Below are 19,564 nucleotides of genomic sequence, written 5' to 3'. Positions count from 1 at the left end.
AACCTAGAACAGAGAATGGATGTCTATTCTATTAACATTTCTATATCTGGAGAATGGGGCTGTTCTATGTCTTCTCAGTTAAGAGGCCCACCTGCCTGTCTTTGCCAGGGGCCCCATATTTCCTTAATCCACCCCTGGGAGCCAACAGTTCTAAATTAAAGTGAGCATCTTCTGAAGAAACAATAAAAGAAAAAAAAAAAGAAACTGCCCCTTTTTGTTTTTTTTCATATAGCAGCTGTTAGATCTAGAGTAAATAGAAGCCTAAGCATTGTTCGTGCTGCAGCAGCTAAAGGATGTAGCGACTTAACTGAACATAAACTGAAACCAAGAGCAGAGGAATCATTTATGGCTAAAGAATCGTCCATCTGCTGCAAAGCATCCATCAAACCATGACTCTTCCACCCTCGTTGCAGATAATCAGGTTATTTTCCTGGAATGCTGTTTTTAGCTTATGTCAAACACGTCATCTGCATCTAGACATGTTGGCAGCTTTTTTTTGTTGTTTTTTATTTCCTCGACTGGAAAAAACATTTTTTAACCAATAGAATAGTTGTTCAGATTTTCTTTAAGGCCTCTTTAAATATCCTGTCAGACTCATAAACTGCTCTAATCTTTTTTCTGGAGACCTCTAAGAGCCTCTTTGAATCTCACCATGTTTCAGCTTTCCTTACATGCAAGATGAATTGTCGCAATATTTGTGAATTTGCAAACTCCTGGAAAAAATACATCTTGCCAGAAGCCAATAATGCATTTACCTTTAATCCTGATAAGTTTTGATGATATTCAGGGACGTGTGTGATCTCAACCAGAAACAGCAGGCTGAAATAAAACAAACATGGCTGCGCAGGTGGACTCCGCTAATCAGTCTGCCTTTCTCCTTTTTTAAAAAACAAGCAAAAGGATGAGATTTGTGTCTTTATGGGTAGGAAAGATGTTTGCATGTTCCTCCCGACCTGAATTGCTAAGTTTGAATCATTAGTTGACTTTTGAAATTTTATGCATCACAGCTGCTACTGGGATTGGATAAAAGCTGGACATGGGAGGCATGTACCAATTGGTGATTTACCCAATCAGCTGGAAGAAGCTGACTGGATTGATTGATTGAGTATATTGATCTCACAGTGGAGAAATGTACTCGTTAAATTAGCTCAAATAGTCGAGAAGAAGGTGCCAAAGGAAGAAAAAGGTGCATGGGATATTTTCAGTATATACAGTTATAGATGTTGGAGCTTGGCCTGTTTTCCAGTGTAGTCCTGTTTCTCTGACTGTGACTAACTGGATGTGCTCTCTTCATCCTCTGACATGGGAGCTGGCTCGGAGCTCGTCTGCCTGGCTGTGTGTTTCCTGGACGGGGCCGCCTGTGGAGCTGGTTGACAGTTGCCTTTTGTATCTATGCTTCTTCTTCTATGTCTGCTTCTGTCTCCTTGAACCCCAGTGGGCCTCAGCAGATGGCCGCTCACACTGAGCCTGGTTTATGGTCTGTGTCACAGTTAACACTCTGCTGCTCCTCTCCAAAACTGTAGGTCACAGCAGGCCTCTGATTGGTCAAATCTACATCGCTCTACTCTATGCGTATTTCCTGTTTGGTTCCCTACCGACTTGTTCTGTTTGTCTGACCGCCATTGTGGAAAACGACTGGTGAAGATGGACCAGCTAGCAGAGCGAGGTGAGAACGCTGGGACCCTTTTTCCACCTGGATCCCCGCTCTTTTTAGCCCTCATGTCCCTCCGTTGTCGCACAAACTTGCCCCCACTTCCTCACCGCCTCGGGCGTATCTAGACCCTCAGCTAGTTCCTGATTGGCCGTCTGGCGTTGTGGCGTGCAATAACATAGCACAGACCACGCTTCAATATTGGGCAGAAATAAAAAACTATCTGCGACACGCTGCTGCGGAACCATAACCAGCGATCAATGAGTCGATGCAATCAGCTGGTTTTCCTTAGATAGAAAACTTTGAATCAATCTGACTGGATGATCTGGTTGAACTGGAAAGTGACCTGAGATGACATGATGTGAATTGTAGCTATAGAAATAAACTGAATAGAATTGACTTCTCTGTTTAAAACAGATTATTTTTCGTACTTGTTTTTAGAGGCACCAGCTGCTAAAACGCCTTTTTCACTTTTACTTGTTGCTTATATTATTTTTCAGTATGACGGAAATGAAAACCAGAGTAGCTGTTCAAGGTTTTGGCATTATGATTAAAGTGGAGGTCAGTTGATGCGTCACATTACTGAGAAACCATACAGATTCATGCAATTTTCTAGATGGTAAAAAAAAATCCCAAACTCAATTTTTCAAAATGAAAGATAAATAAAAAAGCAGCTTTTTAATACAAGCTTATTTTCTAAACTGTAAATAATTCTAATTTTAAAGCTGCTGTTATCAGTTGAAACCACAGGATTAAAGAGACAAACTGAGAAATGTGTTTCCACATGAACTCTCTGGCACAGCAATATGCCTGCAGATAGAGAGTAACTAATAGGAGGAATTGCTTCTCTGACCCACTGGACAAAAAAAAAGAAATAAATCTTGGACTTTACCTTCCAGAGGAGTCCTTCATACTTTTTGACATGACGGGTCAAACCCTGCATATGACAAACATTTAGGGAGTAGAAAACACATCATAAAACAAATCAGTGAAGCGTTAGGAAGCTGAGCATGTGCTGAACACTCACTCGATGAACGTTGCTTTCAAGACACTGCTTCATTGTTGCATCGCTGGCCAGGTCAAACACCCTCTGCCCTGCAGGTTAGAGAACGGAAGAGTTTTATCACCACAGAACATATGCACAAAAACAGGAGGGGCTTTCAATGTAGCAGCAAGCAATGGAAACGTCAAGGTATTATCTAAAACCGGTGCATCGAGGGAAATCTCAGCTCTTATGATAGTTATTTTAATAATGGTTACTATGGAGGGTAAAGGATGAGAATAAGGACCTGAAATGTGCAACAATTCTAGCCTCACAACAAGATGATCATTTCTCTCTGGACGTAAATATTGTCAGTATGTAGAGAAAATCTCAGATTAAAGCTGGAAAATAAGCAACATGAGGCAACATGAGAGTGTTGGTCTAAATCAGGGGTCAGCAACCCAAACCGCCCAAAGAGCCAAATTGGACCAAAAACAACAAAAAAACTATAAATCTGTCTGGAGCCCCAAAACTGTAAAAGTCTTCTATCAGCCTTGCATGGCAACATGGCTCTAAATGTATTAGCCCACTAAAAAACAGGACTACATGGGCTTAACTATATAATAATCATTCATGATTAAATGTTTATCCTGGAGCAAAGGTCACATAGCACCTGAGACACACCCGCCACTTTGTTTACAGCAGCTACCTGCCTGCCTGGCGCCATAGTTCTCCTGTGGCGCGAGCACAGGGCCACTGTTACGCGCCTTTAGCGAGCATGCGCGTTTCCTGTCGCTTGCGTGGTGAATCGTGCCGCCTGCGCTGTGCGGAGATGCAGAGGAAACCGTATCTGATGGGGAAACGCAGCTCGACGTAACACCGGTATTTCCATGTGGAAAACGCTGTTTTGCTGCTGGAGTCCTCCTGACTCTCCATCTCTCTGTGTGTGCTGTACGTTAACACCCGCCAGCAGAAACACCCACCTACCCAACTGACAGATGGAATCTCACTATACATCAGCCATTCTCATCCTCCCCTCTCTAGTGACAAGGCGCGCACGAGTCCTAGCATGAAAAATGGTTCATTGTGCGACCTGAGTAACGCGCAGTAACAGGGTGTCGGCATGGTAACTGCGTTATAGTTACAGTCGAAGTAATTAGTTAGATTACTGGTTACTAAAAAAAGTTAAGGGAGTTACTTTCAACGCTGTTACTCCCATCACTGATGACTATGATGCAAACTTTCGTTGAAAGAAATGTTTACTTTTATTGTTTAAATGTATTTATTATACAAATGTTTCCAACATTGGAAAACATAATGAATGTTTGATCTCCTGCACGCCATATTAAAATAAACAAACAAAAAAAGCTAATTTCATACATTTTTTTGAAAAAGCTCCAAGGAGCCACAAGGGGTGGGGGGGTGTGGGGGGGGGGTTTCCAACCCCTGGCCTAGTGGGTTAGAGCTTTCCAGTTCCATCCCCACAGCCTCTCCACTCTGGGTCCCTGAGCAGGACCCTTAACCCCACACTGCTCCCTGGGCGCCGCACAATGGCGGCCCACTGCTCCCCAAGGGGAGGGGTTAAATACAGAGTTAATTTATCCAATGTCATGACATCAATAAAGTTCAATTATTATTTAATTATCAATTATTAGTTTAATTCAACTTGTAGGGAGTTAAATTCAACACTTTTAGAGAGTCCATATTGATCCACACTAAAATGTGTTTAAAAAAGACTTTTGTTAAACAATTAACACTGAAAAACACTCCTAACAGCTGCAATTGAACACTTCTCAGGGTTGAATTCATCTAACGCTGGTGTACAGTGTGAAAGGTTAGCATCACACTGGTGTTAATGGCTCAGTCATTTATTGTGATTAGCTACATCGTAACCATGGCTGCCAAGGAGGACAATGACAGGCTGCTGTAAAGAGGCGCCATGAAAGCCATCAGGAGCCTCTCTATGTTGATTTTAAAATCAGCGCTTAATGAATCTGCTTGAATTTAACTTTGCAGAATAAAACCAACTCAGTGGAGGAACTAACTGAGCATACATCAAAACTGGAAACTTTAAAAGTTTGATTTTAAGTTTTCCTTTCATGGGTACTTCCTAGCTCTTTGCAGGCGTTGGCAGACGCACCGTTTTTGTTCATGGCGTTGGGGTCAGCGCCGCTCCTGAGCAGCTTGAGGGCACACAGCCTCTGGCCTCGGTAGGCGGCACAGTGCAGCGGAGTGTTGCCCAGCAGATCTATGCAGCTGATATCTGGAGGCTTCTTCCTGCTGAGCTGCAACACAAAGAACAGCAACAAACTCTTTCATTTCTTACACAACCACTCAGCACTGCTCTATGGCTCTCTGCTGCTGCTACTTGTTTCATCACACTCCTACAGACAGTTTTGCCCAAAACCCTCAAAAACTGTTTCTAACTAAGATGTTTTTCACTTAACAGGTTTTTGTGAATTGTTATTTTAAAAAGGTTTTAACCACCTTGCTTATTGTGAAATCTGATGCACGAGACTTTGAGATATTTTAAATTGGCCAGGCTGCAACAATAAACAATGAAGTATTGTTTTAAAGGGGTCATAGAATGCAGTTTCCATTGATGAATAAGGATAGTTCAGTGGGTGAAATAGACGTACAGAGAAGTTCAAACCCCATCAACACCTCCTTTCTCTGCAAATCTCACTATTCTAAACTTCCACCATAAAACAGGCGAATCCAATACATGACATTTCCATAGAGATGCATACAAATATGAAGATTAGTGTTCGACCGATGCCATTTTTTGGTCCCGATACCCGAAACCTGGCTGTGCAGTATCAGCCCATACCGAAACCATCTGTTTGAAACTGATGTGTGTGTATCTATGAAGAACTGCATCCTACTTGGATGGTAAATAATCACCATCATGGCTTCATGTCCAGCTGCTGCCTCCCTTTGTGAAGCAGGAAAAAGACTAAAACAAAGTGAATCCAGTAGAACTTTTTATTGCCTACCTGGAATGGGTGACAATAGTTGAAGAAACTTTTGGATCTCAAGATGGTATCAGTGCCCTATTGGTTGGTACTCGCTGATACCGATGCCACCATTATAGTGCTGGATTGGGGCGCCGCCCCATACTGGTATCGGTGCAACACTAATGACAATATGTTTTTATTTCATTTATTACTTTTTGTGTATGTCTGTTTATGTATTTTTTTTACTTTGTGGTGAAAGTGTGAGGCCAATTTCACAGGAATATGCTGCTTTGTGGGAACTTTCAGGTACTTGTAGGGACCAGTCGACTCAAACGCTGTAGTTGAGGGGCAGTGATACGCTGTGACCAATTATTAACAAGGAAAAGAAAAGTTGAAATTTATTAGTTTCCATAGCAAACGTCAGAAAATATCTATAAATGGTTCAAAGGAAAAAGCACTTTTATGTCCTATCAACACAAAAGTGCACAAATGGAGTTAATCCCCATTGGGTTCAACTGGAACTGTGATCTGCACACACATTTTGCCTTTTGTATCTATGCTTGTTTTTCTATGTCTGCTTCTGTCTCCTTGAACCCCAGTGGGCCTCAGCAGATGGCCGCTCACACTGAGCCTGGTTCTGCTGGAGGTTTCTTCCTGTTCAAAGGGAGTTTTTCCTCTCCACTGTCGCTACAAGCATGCTTAGTGTGAGGGATTGCTGAAGAGTCAATGAGTCGATGCAATCAGCTGGTTTTCCTTATATAGAAAACTTTGAATCAATCTGACTGGATGATCTGGTGAACTGGAAAGTGACCTGAGATGACATGATGTGAATTGGAGCTATAGAAATAGACTGAATAATATTGAATTTACATTAAACACTTTGTTTCACGTAAAAAAGAACATATCCTGTGTTTTCCTCACATAACAAATGTACTGAAATAAATGTAGCTTTGACTTAATTTTGTGAGATTCTTATACTATAAATAGGACACCTCACATGTCTTTACAAAGTTTTCCATATGTCTATATTAGTGTTGCACCGATACCGATACCAGTAAGGGGCGGGGCCTCAATCCAGCACTAAAATGGTGGTATCGGTATCAGCGAGTACCAACCAATAGGGCACCGATACCATTTAGAGATCCAAAAGTTTCTTCAACTATTGTCACCCATTCCAGGTAGGCAATAAAAAGTTCTACTGGCTTCACTATGTTTTAGTCTTTTTCCTGCTTCATAAAGGGAGGCAGCAGCTTGACATGAAGCCATGATGGTGATTATTTTACATCCAAGTAGGATGCAGTTCTTCATAGATACACACACATCAGTTTCAAACAGATGGTATCGGTTTGGGCCGATACTGCACAGCCAGGTACCGGGGCCAAAAAATGGCATCGATTCAACACTAGTCTATATGGAGTTTTAGTTTGGATGTATAGAGGGAAGTTTCTGTATAGTGAAACATTACTATAGACTGGTATAACGAAACACTGGGCCAGACTTTAAAAACGGAACATTTCCAACAGATTCCAAAAAAGTAAAGAAAACAATCCACTGGACTTTGAATCCAATTTTGAAGACGACAGGAAGCTTTTTCAATTCTAAATGTCAGAAATAGCGTTGAGTTCCAGGTTTTATCCAGCAGCCCAACAAAGCCTGGTTTTAGTTTAGAAAACATGCAAATAGAAACGGATGAACGGGTCCCCCCCTTTGAGTTCTTTATTAGCCTTAATACCTGATACCCGTCTGTGTCTCTGAAAGGCAGTTGTTAGAGGGAATTGTTGGCCTGGCTGAAACAGGCGAGGTGTTCTGGTCCCATCCATGGGGGTGGGTGTTTCAATTCAATTCTATTCAGTGTATTTCTATAGCTCCAATTCACATCACGTCATCTCAGGTCACTTTCCAGTTCACCTGATCATCCAGTCAGATTGATTCAAAGTTTTCTATCTAAGGAAAACCAGCTGATTGCATCGACTCATTGACTCTTCAGCAATCCCTCACACTAAGCATGCTTGTAGCGACAGTGGAGAGGAAAAACTCCCTTTGAACAGGAAGAAACCTCCAGCAGAACCAGGCTCAGTGTGAGCGGCCATCTGCTGAGGCCCACTGGGGTTCAAGGAGACAGAAAGGGTTCAAAGGTTGGGATGATAGAGGGAAAGAAGCCTGTAGAGCCCCATAGAGGGGATCAACTATATTACAGCAAAGACATGTGAAACAGAAACCAATCCAAAGAAGTGAAGAAATGCAGAGCAAAAATCTGCTGGATTGGGAAGCTGTGAGGAAGGCGAGTGCATAACTCCTCAATGAAATATGTGTGGATATACTTTCAGTATTTCATCAAAAAGAAATAAAACAAGGTCCTAAAATCAACATAAAGGAGATAATTTAGCAGATAGAAAAGAGAAAATATTACCTTTATAAAACCACAGTAATAAAGACTGTTAGATATTGATTTATCATCTTAGTTTCTGATTATAATTAGATACATTTATTTTATCCTTCCTTTTCAGAGGCCCACCACCATCAATCTAAAGCTGCTATACTACAGACCATGCAGGACTAAACCATAGCTGTGGGTTCCATCCAGCACTAACCAGCTGAGTTAGTGTCGATAGGTCTCCTTCTCTTGCCGCTTCCAGAAGTTTCTCCTCCAGCTTCCGCTCTTCTGTTCTTTCAGCAGCTGTCATCCAATGAACGACAGGAAAAAAATGAAGGGAGACATAAGCAGCATAAATACTTTGTATGAATGATGATAAACAAGCCAGCGTGACAAATTGATAGAAAACAAATCTCCATGGTAACGCTAATACGGCAAGATGCAGGTCTCACCTTCCAGCATGCTTCTGATCTCTGCATTCTGAGTGACATCTTTGGGAATTTGAGCGCTCCCATTGATGACAGTAGCGCATGCATCATAGAGCAGCAGCAGCATGACAACCTCCTGATCAATGTGTCGGATTCATTGATTGGTTGGCAGAAACGGATGAGTATATGCATGCAGAAAAAGAAATCTTTCAATCAACAAAGTGATGCAGGAGTATTGAATCAAAGATCTCAGGTATCTTTTTATACTCAGCCCACCTTCCTCCCTGTGAATGCAGCTTTGTGCAGCGCAGTGTCTCCAATGTTGTTGGGCAGGTTAACATTTGCTCCCGCCTGCAGGATGAGAGTTAAAATGGCTTTTATCCGTTTCAGCCTTTCAATATTTCACTTCAAAGTAAGAAGATTTGCTACCAGTGGCGGCTGGCCCATAGGGGGCGCTGCCCTCCCTAGATGCAGAGGGGAAAAGTCATAATATCTATAGATTTTAAAAGTATTATCAATGTCAGTTTTACTTAATAATATGTGGCTACATGTAATATGAATTATTAAAACTACACTTCTACCAGTTGACTCCAATTCAACAGAGCATTTCCTCCGACAGAACGCATCATTTCTCTTCATTTAAAGCGCCCCTGTTGCTAGGGAAAAGTAATACATATTTGGCCAATCAGCATCTCCAAAATTAATGGCTAGATAGTTTTGGCCCCTGCTACAGTGACGTAGGTGATGTAGCTAGTAGTCAGTCAGGCAGTGAGGTAGAGATTATGGCGACGATGACAGCTGCTTTCGCACCATTCGGTGAAATCTTTACTGAGTTAGTCTTTCACTAGAAGGACGATGGTGGAAAAGATCGATGTAAAGAAGCGGGGTCCTGCAGAGCCCTAAATAAATGTAATGAATTTTTTTAAGGAGTCGGTTCCAGCGTCAGTCATGGCTGACGGCCTGTGGGGCAGCTGATGCACTATTTAATGTTCCCTGCATTCTTTTCAGAGTGAGTGATTTGATGAGGACGCAGTCTGGACAGACAGACTTCAAACACGTCTCCGGCAGCTGGGACTGATTTAAAGCACTTTTCAGAAAAGGCAAAGAAGTATGAACAACCTGGGATTCACATGGAAAATAATAGAATATAGTCGACTTCTTCTACTTCCTGTGGAGGACGAGGAGAGCCCACCTGCCCCCCCCATCCTCGTGATACGTCATACGTGATACGTCATCAGCCTCAGCCCGAGTACCGTTCCAATTCTCGAGAACGCCAGATCGAGAACGCACCAAATCCCCCGATGTTTTTCTCGCCCCGCCCTCTTTATCGGGCATGCATCAGAGCAGACTTGTGCGTTCTTCAGACTGACCGCTTCCCCAGAATGCCCCGCGGCCGCAGCTTGATTCCAGACAGCGCTCACAGTGGTAAGTTAAACATTCCCTTTTCTGCTGCTGTTGTTATTCAAAAGTACGTTTTGAAATCGTTTGAGGCGATAACATTATACATTGAAGCCTCCCTGTGTGGCCTGTTTACAGAGTTAGTGCGAAATTTAAAAAAAAGTCTGACGTTGAGCGGACCAGAGTGACCAGCAGACCTCCGAGGGTAACCGCAGCCAGGGCTAAATTTACCCCGTCTGTAGTGCACTTCTCTCGGTCTAGTTATGTGTGAACTACCGCTCGTTCTGATGGCGGTTTTTTGCGGTTCGGTAATTTTTTAAAATGTTTTTTAAGCTTTAGAAATTAAAAATATTGTTTTCAAAATGCTTTGTGTAGGGAATAAATAGTTTTGACTGTTAAAGAAATGCTAAAGAACGATGCATGTGATGACGTCACGAGTACGCTTCTGTTCTCGTCAAGTCTGATCTTCCTGCGTTCTCGCCAAGAACAGACTTCACGAGAACGCGAGTACGTACTCGCGTTCTCGTGAATTGAGAAACGCCCACTGTGTGGTGTGGAGGCTGCAGCGCCTCAGACTGGAAGAAGGTGAGAACAGCAGAGAGGATCATGGGGGCTCCTCTTCCCTCCATTAAAGACATTTCATCCCAGCGCTGCGTGTCCCGTGACATCATCAATGACCCCCCACCATGGACTGTTCTCCCTGCTGCCCTCTGGGAAGAGGCTTCACAGCATTCAATGCAGGACCAGCAGGTTCTGCAGCAGCTTCTTCCCCATCGCCATCACACTGATGAATGTTTTGTAAAATAGGTTTATTTTATTGTATTTTATCATATTTTATCAAAAAAAAAATATGAAATTGTCCAGAAAGCTGTTCCAAATGAAATTTATTTTTCTTTTACACTGGTGCAAACAAAATGACAAATAAAATCAGTCTAATTCCAAGTTACTTTTTCTAGTTTTTTGTTCATTTGCAACCAAAAATAAACTCTTAAATAAACACTTTCTCAGAAAATAGATATTTTTAATATATTTAAAAAAGTATAAAGCTGACTAATAGCTTCTCCTTAAACTGGCACATTCATTTCCTTTTAAGATTGTGACACAATATTGGATCATGCAAACACAGATTTACCTTCACAGCCTCAGAAGATTTTTGTGCAAATATTAAACCTGGAAATGAAATGATGTTTTGTTTTTATAAAGTGTTTTTATAAAGTTTTTTGTTGTTGGCATTCATATAAGTATGCCTGTGTGCAGGCTCGGACTGGGAACGATTTTCATCCCTGGCATTTTTCTATCTGCACCGGTCCACTTATCGACCCCCACCCCCGAAAAACAAATTATATATACAAGCTCAGTCAAACGTGTGCGTCTCAAATGTGAAACACAATACCAATCCACATTGTAGATTAACCGATCTATCTTCAAGCTTCACACGACAACCATCACCAAGACTTCTAGAATGCGTTTCTACTGGCTTTGGTTATTAACACGAACGCCACAGTGACTGCTGCTGCGTAACGTCCACACTCACATCAGCAGGGTTGCCAGATGACACTGACTCACGTTTTCCAGCCCAAAAAATATTCATAAACCACCAGGATATACAGTATGAAATCTCACCCAATTTGAACCAAAGTCTATTGATGTCTTAGGCCATAAATCTAAAGAAAAACATTTTTTACCCATAGACGGCCATCCTAAACTACCAGATTGGGAAACGTCCCAACCTGGCAAGAAAAGTCGCAAGGCGGGAAACGTTAGCCTTTAGATGCTAAACCCCATCATGCACCGCAGCATATTTTTGCAAAATATTCGAACATAAATTCACCAAATATAAGATAAACTTCGTAGTTTAGTTTAAAGAAAGCATTTTAGTTTTATTAGAATTTAGTTTTATTAGAATTTAGTTTGTTGCAAGGATTTTACCGTTTAAAGAAATATAAAATGACACCATATGCCAACCGTCACCAGGATAAGCATGACAAGGAAGGGCTATATATACTGCATGCATCATTTAGGGAGTTACCATTGGATTACTTCTAGAGCTCCTTCAGTTGTTTACTGTCACAGGTAGGAGCTGCGGCCGGAGAGGAAGTGTATGAGCCCCTATGATTTAAGGAGGGCCGGCCCACCGGGCAAATGCCCGCTATCACAGAGTAGCAGTCCGAGGCTGCTTGTGTGATAACTTAGTAAATGTTTGATTGGTTTTTATTATACGTCTATTTTGAATTTATAGCCCCTCCTGGAGAAACCGCCACCAGCCGCCTCTGAATGTTACCTTCAGGAGTTCCTCCACTACGTCTCGGTGCCCAAAGTAACAGGACAGGTGCAGAGGCGTCCATCCCAGGTTCCACTTGCTTTTACCTGGAAACAAAAACCAAACAGGACAAACTTGAATCGATTACAGCAGCAGATTGCAATTAAAACTACACCCAGATGTTAGTCACACACCTTTACAGTTGATGTCGATGTGCTTCTCCACCCAAGCCTCGGAACTGAGGAGCCCCTGAACTCCCAGCAAATCTCCATTCCGGGCATATTGGAGGAGCTGCTCCTCTGGTTCCACCTCCTCCATGGATCCCTGCAGCGAAAAACATGAAAGGATGCAGGAAGAGAAGCTACAGCTGGAGGAGAAATAGTAAGGAGTAGGAAATAATGAGAGCTTTTCTGACTCTGGCAGTAATAGAACATAAGACATAAGGCGACTACAACACAACAAAATAAAAACTGTTTTAAGAACCATTTATTATTTGTAGAGACGCATCATTCATTGTTTTTGTTGGATTCTAAACCCCTCATTATAAAGAAGCAGCAGTAAGCCACCATATGTGGCTGCTTTTGTTTCTGCTCAGCTCTTTCTAAGTGCAGCCCCAGCAGCTCAGCCAGGCTGCTTTGATCTGAGCCTGGGTGGCTGCAGCAGCACATCACCTCATTCCTTTGTCAGCTGTTGTACTCCAGGATCAAAGTTTTACAAAGCTTTAGCAGCTAGAAAATAACTAGACCTTAGAGTAGTTGGTGATTCAGAGTGGATACGGCGACTGCTCAGGTTAAGTGATGTCAGAACAAGCCAAGCAAAGATGATAAAGCAATTAAACAGGAACAGTGTACAGCCACTCAGCTTTCTGTGAAAAGGTGCCAACAGTTAGAGAAGAACCAATCACCACTTACCCAGAGTGCTCATTTTTAGTTTCCTTTGAGGTCTTGAATTACTAATTGAGATTTTTCACCTATTCTGGTGTTTTCTGCAAATATAATATAGATATATTTGTGCTGCAGCTCCTAGAAGACAGACATATTTACGATATAATCGGCCCCCTATCGGTATCGGCCTTAAAACTGAATATCGGACATCGGCCCCCCCACCGATATTTAACCCGATATTTGATCAGCTTCTGAGTTTCTAAAGTCTAAAAAAATTCTTCTTCTTCTTCCTCAAAAACGTCTTTTTTACAGACTTAAGAACTTCTAAAGACGAGGGAAAAAATATTGATCCATTAAAATATCCCAATATCTTCATATGCTGATATATTGCCATTTAAAAACACCATATCAATCTCTTTTACTAATGAAATATTGCTATATGTCATCGTTATGCTACGAAATCCCCCGAAAATTCACCAAATGTTGCCATATTTTTATATGTTGATATATTGATGCGGTATCGATCTATTTTACTAACAAAATCTCACAAGAACTTGCAAAATATCACGAGAGTTTGTAACAGAACGATGAAATTTCACGAGATTTTGAAAGTAAAATAGATCGATACCGCGTTTTTAAAAATCAATTTGATATCAGCGTATGAAAATATATTTGAGTTTATTATTTTTCAAAGTGTCAGAAATGGATAACAAAACTGCTATTTTCAATGACTACTTATTTTTGTCCAGCTTTAACATCGGTATCGATATCGGTTATCGGCTACATGAGTTTTAAAATATCGGCATATCGGATATCGGCCAAAATCCCAATATGGTGCATCCCTACTGTCAAAGTATATTCCCTTTTCTTTTATTAGATTTTTAGTAGGGTTGAAGGAGTACTAGGCTGTGGGTAGCACTGCCGCCTTGCAGCAGCAAGGTTCCGGGTTTGATTCCTTCTTTCTGCATGGAGCTTCCTCCCAAAGCTTCTCTAAATTCTCCTTAGGTGTGACTGTGAATTGTTGTTTGTCTCTCTGTTTCCCTGCCATGAACTGGAGACCTGTCCAGGGTGGACCCCGACTCTCACCGTAGACAGCTTGAGATGGGCACCAGGACCCCTCGCTACCCCAACTGGGATTAAACGTGACAAAATACTACAAACAAGTAGCTGTTAGTGATGCATTTATGGGACAGTTGAGGGGCTTATCTCAATTAGAAAGTAAAAGACGGGGTGAATCCAACCTGTGGTCCTTTGCTGCATGTCCCCCCCGATCCCCCAAATGAGCCACTAGTGCCGTAAACACTCAAAAAAAGTAAAACACATCTTCAGACACTGAAATACATTTTCATTCAAATACCCTGAAATGAATCTTTTAAAACCAGCAGACATTTGAAGATTGCTGTACGGACTCGTTTATTTATGTTACTCAACCCGGCAGCATGCAGGTCATGTGACGAACAAGTCACAAGGCCTTTTGTTTTCTCTGGAATTGAGAAAGCAAGGAGAAGTAAATGTAGATTCGTTTTTTTTGTTTAAGAAGGCATTCCCTATCTGTGCCTTACTGGAAAGAGACAGATTTCCTGTTTCCCCTAAAACCAGGCTAAAGGATACACACATGACACTACATCTCTGATCAAATGATTGGTGCTAAAAAGACACATGAAGAATTGAAAGGACTCACAAGGCGATCTCACCATGTGGCTTCAAAAAAGGATCAATAAATCACACAGTCGACCAAAGACTATTAAAAATGCTGCAGCTTGAATTTTCATGTGGCTGAAAAACAGGTTTACCTGGGATATAAAAGCAGGTGACTTGAGACGTTTCTCTGTCTCTATCTTTAGAGTTCATCAGAGATAAGAAAACAGCTGGAAAATCCCCCGCTATTAATAGATTTACATTATTGGACAATGAATGCTTACACTGATCAGAAATTCTGTTTTTTTTTTTTATCTATTTCATTATTAGCATTATTTTCATTTTTCAGCTATCTTTCACCTGCATTGCAAACATGCAAATAAATGAAGTGTTTAAGCAATACACTCATAAACATACTTATTTTAATAATTGGTAATATGCCATGACTTTTTTCTTTTAGTGTTGGCTGTGAAAAACAAGGAAGTTTGGTGTTTGAGCTCTCGCTCAAAGAAATGTGCAGAATGTAGCTTTGTTATGTCTTAAACCTTCAGACCAATGAATATATTACATAACCGTCTCTTTTAGTGATCAGTATTTCCAAACAGCTGAACTAATATTTCCTAATGTACTAGGAAAACAAAGCATCCTTTTTTTCCAGGCCAGCTGACTGGTATCAAACAGCAACAGTTGGGAGAAGGGTAGGTGCTACTGTGTTTCTCCAAATACACCAGAGATCGCTTTCCCTGCCATAGCAGTAAAAAAGTATTAAACCTCTAGAAACCAGAGTATAACTTAAATTATCCGTATATAATACGAAATGATAAACAATTACAAAGCTGTGCAACAGACCGGGTACATTTCACTGCTCCCACCTAATAATGATATCATCCAATCTCATGCTAACCTGTGCAGATGCTCTGTCTGCGCTAACGAAAAGTCTGGCAGCTCTGCATTCAGAGTGGTTGGAATGTCGACCTGCTATGCTCTGATTACTTTACCAAATACCAACCTTGAGAGCAGTAAATATTAATTTGTTTCTCAATTATTTGCAATTGGAGTCTCTAAATACGAGATGCATTTCATTGCATGTTATGAATAAATGAGATAATTTGTCATTTCCGATTTATAAACAATAATAGATCATCCAAAACACAACTTGGCATATGTCAGCACGTGAAGGTATTTATGAATGGGTGATCGAATATCTTGAAAACAGAAAAGCAAAATAAAGTACTGTACAGCAGAGGCGTAGCCAGAAAATTTTTTATCAGGGTGGCCAGGCAATAACCAATGTACACTGAGGGGGGGCCAAAAGCGGATAGACGCCAGAACCTCAGGGTCAATCTACACGGTTCCAACAGGAAAATGAACAATCACAACATCCATATTTTCTAAATAAAGACAAACTATACTTTCCTGCAGCCTTTGCTAACAAATAGACGCATATATTTAAACATCCATGCTGCCTAAATTAAAAGTGCAGTGGACAAAATTCTTTCAGATTTTAGTTCTGGGGCAAACATCTTATTCATTATCATTAATAACCTACATTTATTAATACTCATTCAGCATAAAATGAATATTTACATGTACTAACATCTACATTAAATAGATTACTTATTATTAAAGTAGTTATTTATCTCTGATTTCAGTTTAGATTCCTAGATGACATGCAGATACATAAGGGACCAGGAAATGGGATCTATCTGATATATTTTACATCATTGCAATAGATCTTATGATCCTGGGTTTAACTTCCTCTCCTTCTTGGACACAAGATTCCTTTTTTTCACTAAAAAGCTCCCAGAAAACAAACCTGTATTTATTCCTCTTTGTTTCACTTTCTGCTGCATTTTTTCTTCCTGTTGGAAGTTGCTCCTGTCACTACATGCATGTAGGGAGGGAGAGGTTGCTGCAATGTCAACGACATTGTGCAATAACCGAGTGACTCAGATTAAGTTTTAAATTTCAACATTTTAACTGAACTTTACAGCACGGTACCAAAAATACAACCAACAACATGTAGCAAAGCAAATATCAGATGGATGTCTGTGTATAATTCTATATAACTGAATTTGAATGACTTTTACATCAAGATGACAATGATTATTAACTGCTCCTGTATGAATTAGATCAATTAAATCCAGCTCAATAGCTAATTAAGGAAAGTCACACATTATTGTGACCCTTTGAAATAGTTGCTCAGTCGGTGAAAAGTTTTATTTAACAGTATTGAAGCATATAAATCATGCTTTACCCTGCTCAATGCTTAATCTATTTAATTTAAAATAACCAAAATCAAAAATGGAGCAATTAGAACAGAGGTTTATTTACTTTAATATTTATATGACATAAAAACCTACCTGCTGTAAAACTTTATCCACCTAGTTTTCCTTTTAGTGGGATTTTCTCTGATACCCAAAGAATGTAAATAAAGTAAAAGCCAATAAAAAGTCAGACTTACAACCTCCACGTCCCGTGAGTAAATATCCAGCTGCTCTCCCTGCAGGGGCCCACCACAGGACGCTGAGAGCCCCTCCGGGCCCCTGCGGTGCGGTGCGCCTCTTGCTGCCCTACAGCAGCGCGCACAGCGCGGGGCAGATCCTCCGACACATGCCGCTCTGTCTCCGACCCACCAAGCCTCACTTCTCATTGATTGTGTCCGTCAGCTTTGACGGAACACAGAGAGAACAACGTGACTCTGCTTCTCACACATGACCTGCTGCCTGTTTACACTCAGATCAGCTGATCCGCGCCAGGCGGAAATCAGCTGGTGCAGCCCTTCAAAATAAAAGACATGTAATTTAAAGACTAGACAACCGTGAATCGAAGTCGTTAATAATATATTTATTTTTGGAAAAGGTAAACTCTAAGTACAGTATACTCTGTTTAAATGCTGTTTTGTTTTTTTTGTTTTTTATCAAAAGGGGATAGTAATTACCGGAAGTCAGCACAGATCCCCCCCGTGTGAAGCCGCTTTACCCCGGAAGTAGTTCTCCCAGGATACTCTCCTCTCACCAAGGGGATCCCTGCCTGTAATGTGGCTTAAACACTAAATAACTGCTGTTCCTAGAATGCTTTGTTCAATAAGATTCATTCATGGCAGATAGTATACATAACGAGGATGATGAAGATCTGCAATCTCAGGTAAGTTTATTTTGATTCCTTTCAAGTTTATATAGATTCCTTTCAGGTTATAGGCAAGGCAAATTTATTTGTATAGCACAATTCAGTACAAAGACAACGCAATGTGCTTTACATTATTAAAATATAGGAAAATAAAACAGAATGAAAGCAAGTAGGAAAAAAAATGCAGAAACCAAAAAATTTAAAACAGTTGGACTAAAGAAAATAAAAAAGTTGAACTAATGATGTTCTAGTTGAACTGTTTAACCAGAACAGTGAAGGCAATCCTAAACAAATGTGTTTTTAGTCTTGATTTAAAGGAACTCAGGCTTTCCGCACTTTTACAGTTTTATGGAAGTTTGTTCCAGATAAGTGGAGCATAGGAACTAAATGCTGCTTCTCCATGTTTAGTTCTGGTTCTAGGTCTGCAGAGCAGGCTGGAGCCAGAAGACCTGAGTGGTCTGGAGGGTTGATTCACTGATAGCAAGTCTGTGATGTATTTAGCTGCTAAGCCATTCAGAGATTTATAGACTAACAGAAGGATTTTAAAGTCTATTCTCTGAGATACAGGGAGCCAGTGGAAGGACTTTAGAACCGGGGTGATGTGCTCTACTTTCTTAGTCTTAGTGAGGACACGGGCAGCAGCGTTCTGGATCAGCTGCAGCTGTCTGTCCACTTTTTAGGCAGACCTGTGAAAACACCGTTGCGGTAATCAATTCGACTAAAAATAAACGCATGGATTAGTTTTTCCAGATCATGCTGAGACATTAGTCCTTTAATCCTGGAAATGTTCTTCAGGTGATAGAAAGCCCACCTTGTAATTGTCTTTAAATGCTTTTGGAGGTTCAAGTCTGAATCCAGTACAACACCTAGACTTCGGGCCTGATCAGTGGTTACTAGCTGAAGTGACTGAAGCTCTGTGCTAACTTTAGATCTCTCCTCTATTGGTCCAAAGATTATTACTTCAGTTTTGTTTTTATTCAGTTGAAGAAAATTATGGCACATCCAGGCATTGATTTCTTCTAAGCATTTCCTCAGTGCTTGAATTGGTTCATAGTCACCTGGTGACATGGTGATGTAAAGCTGTGTGTCATCTGCATAGTTATGGTAGCTGATGTTGTTGTTTTTTATTAACTGAGCAAGAGGGAGCATGTAGATATTGAATAGGAGGGGACCCAGGATGGACCCTTGGGGAACCCCACATGTGATTTTTGCCATCTCTGATGTAAAGTTGCCTACTGACACAAAAAAGTCCCTGTCCTTTAAGTAGGATTTAAACCAGTTGAGAGCTGTACCAGAGAGGCCGACCCAGTTTCCCAGGCGTTCTAACAGGATGGAGTGATCTACAGTATCGAATGCTGCACTGAGGTCCAATAGCACCAGCACTGTGGTTCTTCCGCAGTCTGTATTTATACGGATGTCATTAAACACCTTGATAAGGGCGGTCTCTGTACTGTGGTGAGCACGGAAACCTGACTGGAACACGTCAAAGCGGCTGGTCATATCTAAGAAAGTGTTTAATTGTTGAAACACAGCTTTTTCAATAATCTTACTGATAAAGGGAAGGTTTGATATGGGCCTGTAGTTCTGGAGTAGTAGTTTGTCTAAACTGTTCTTTTTCAGCAGTGGTTTGATATTTGCTGTTTTTAGGGACTGCAGGAAAACACCTGACAGAAGGGACATGTTTATTATCTGAGTAAAATCAGACGCTATGACAGGCAAAACTTTCTTACAGAAAGCTGTGGGTAGAACATCAAGGCAGCAGGAGGAGGAACTTAGCTGCTGAATGATTTCCTCTAAGCTTTTATAGTTTATTTGGCTGAATTGGGACATTTGGTCAAGATCAATTCCACTTGGAGAAAACTT

General features: G+C 40.9%; 2 protein-coding genes across 6 annotated transcripts in view; one reads left to right on the top strand and one right to left on the bottom strand.

Annotated features, from left to right (window-relative positions):
- Positions 1-17,326, bottom strand: part of osbpl1a (oxysterol binding protein-like 1A) — a 75,915-nt gene extending 58,589 nt beyond the window's left edge. For 2 of the 3 annotated variants that reach the window (XM_038268460.1, XM_038268479.1), the window contains exons 1-9: positions 17,037-17,326; positions 12,245-12,374; positions 12,072-12,157; positions 8,669-8,743; positions 8,417-8,528; positions 8,182-8,267; positions 4,774-4,918; positions 2,679-2,746; positions 2,544-2,588 (exon numbers count right to left, since the gene is read on the bottom strand). In XM_038268460.1, the coding sequence (XP_038124388.1) occupies positions 2,544-2,588; positions 2,679-2,746; positions 4,774-4,918; positions 8,182-8,267; positions 8,417-8,528; positions 8,669-8,743; positions 12,072-12,157; positions 12,245-12,374; positions 17,037-17,225 (936 nt within the window). In that variant the 5' untranslated portion in view covers positions 17,226-17,326. The remainder of the gene's footprint in view (positions 1-2,543; positions 2,589-2,678; positions 2,747-4,773; positions 4,919-8,181; positions 8,268-8,416; positions 8,529-8,668; positions 8,744-12,071; positions 12,158-12,244; positions 12,375-17,036) is intronic. The other variant, XM_038268470.1, reaches the window with a different exon arrangement.
- A 225-nt stretch (positions 17,327-17,551) lies between these two features.
- impact (impact RWD domain protein) overlaps positions 17,552-19,564 on the top strand; it is a 50,117-nt gene continuing 48,104 nt past the window's right edge. For 2 of the 3 annotated variants that reach the window (XM_038268440.1, XM_038268448.1), the window contains exon 1: positions 17,552-17,719. In XM_038268440.1, the coding sequence (XP_038124368.1) occupies positions 17,672-17,719 (48 nt within the window). In that variant the 5' untranslated portion in view covers positions 17,552-17,671. The remainder of the gene's footprint in view (positions 17,720-19,564) is intronic. The other variant, XM_038268432.1, reaches the window with a different exon arrangement.

This window comes from Cyprinodon tularosa, unplaced genomic scaffold (genome assembly GCF_016077235.1).
Source record: "Cyprinodon tularosa strain WSP-4 unplaced genomic scaffold, ASM1607723v1 ctg119, whole genome shotgun sequence".
Classification (NCBI taxonomy): domain Eukaryota; kingdom Metazoa; phylum Chordata; class Actinopteri; order Cyprinodontiformes; family Cyprinodontidae; genus Cyprinodon; species Cyprinodon tularosa.
The sequence above is the reverse complement of the archived record's forward strand: the minus strand, read 5'-3'. Positions and strand labels throughout refer to the sequence as shown.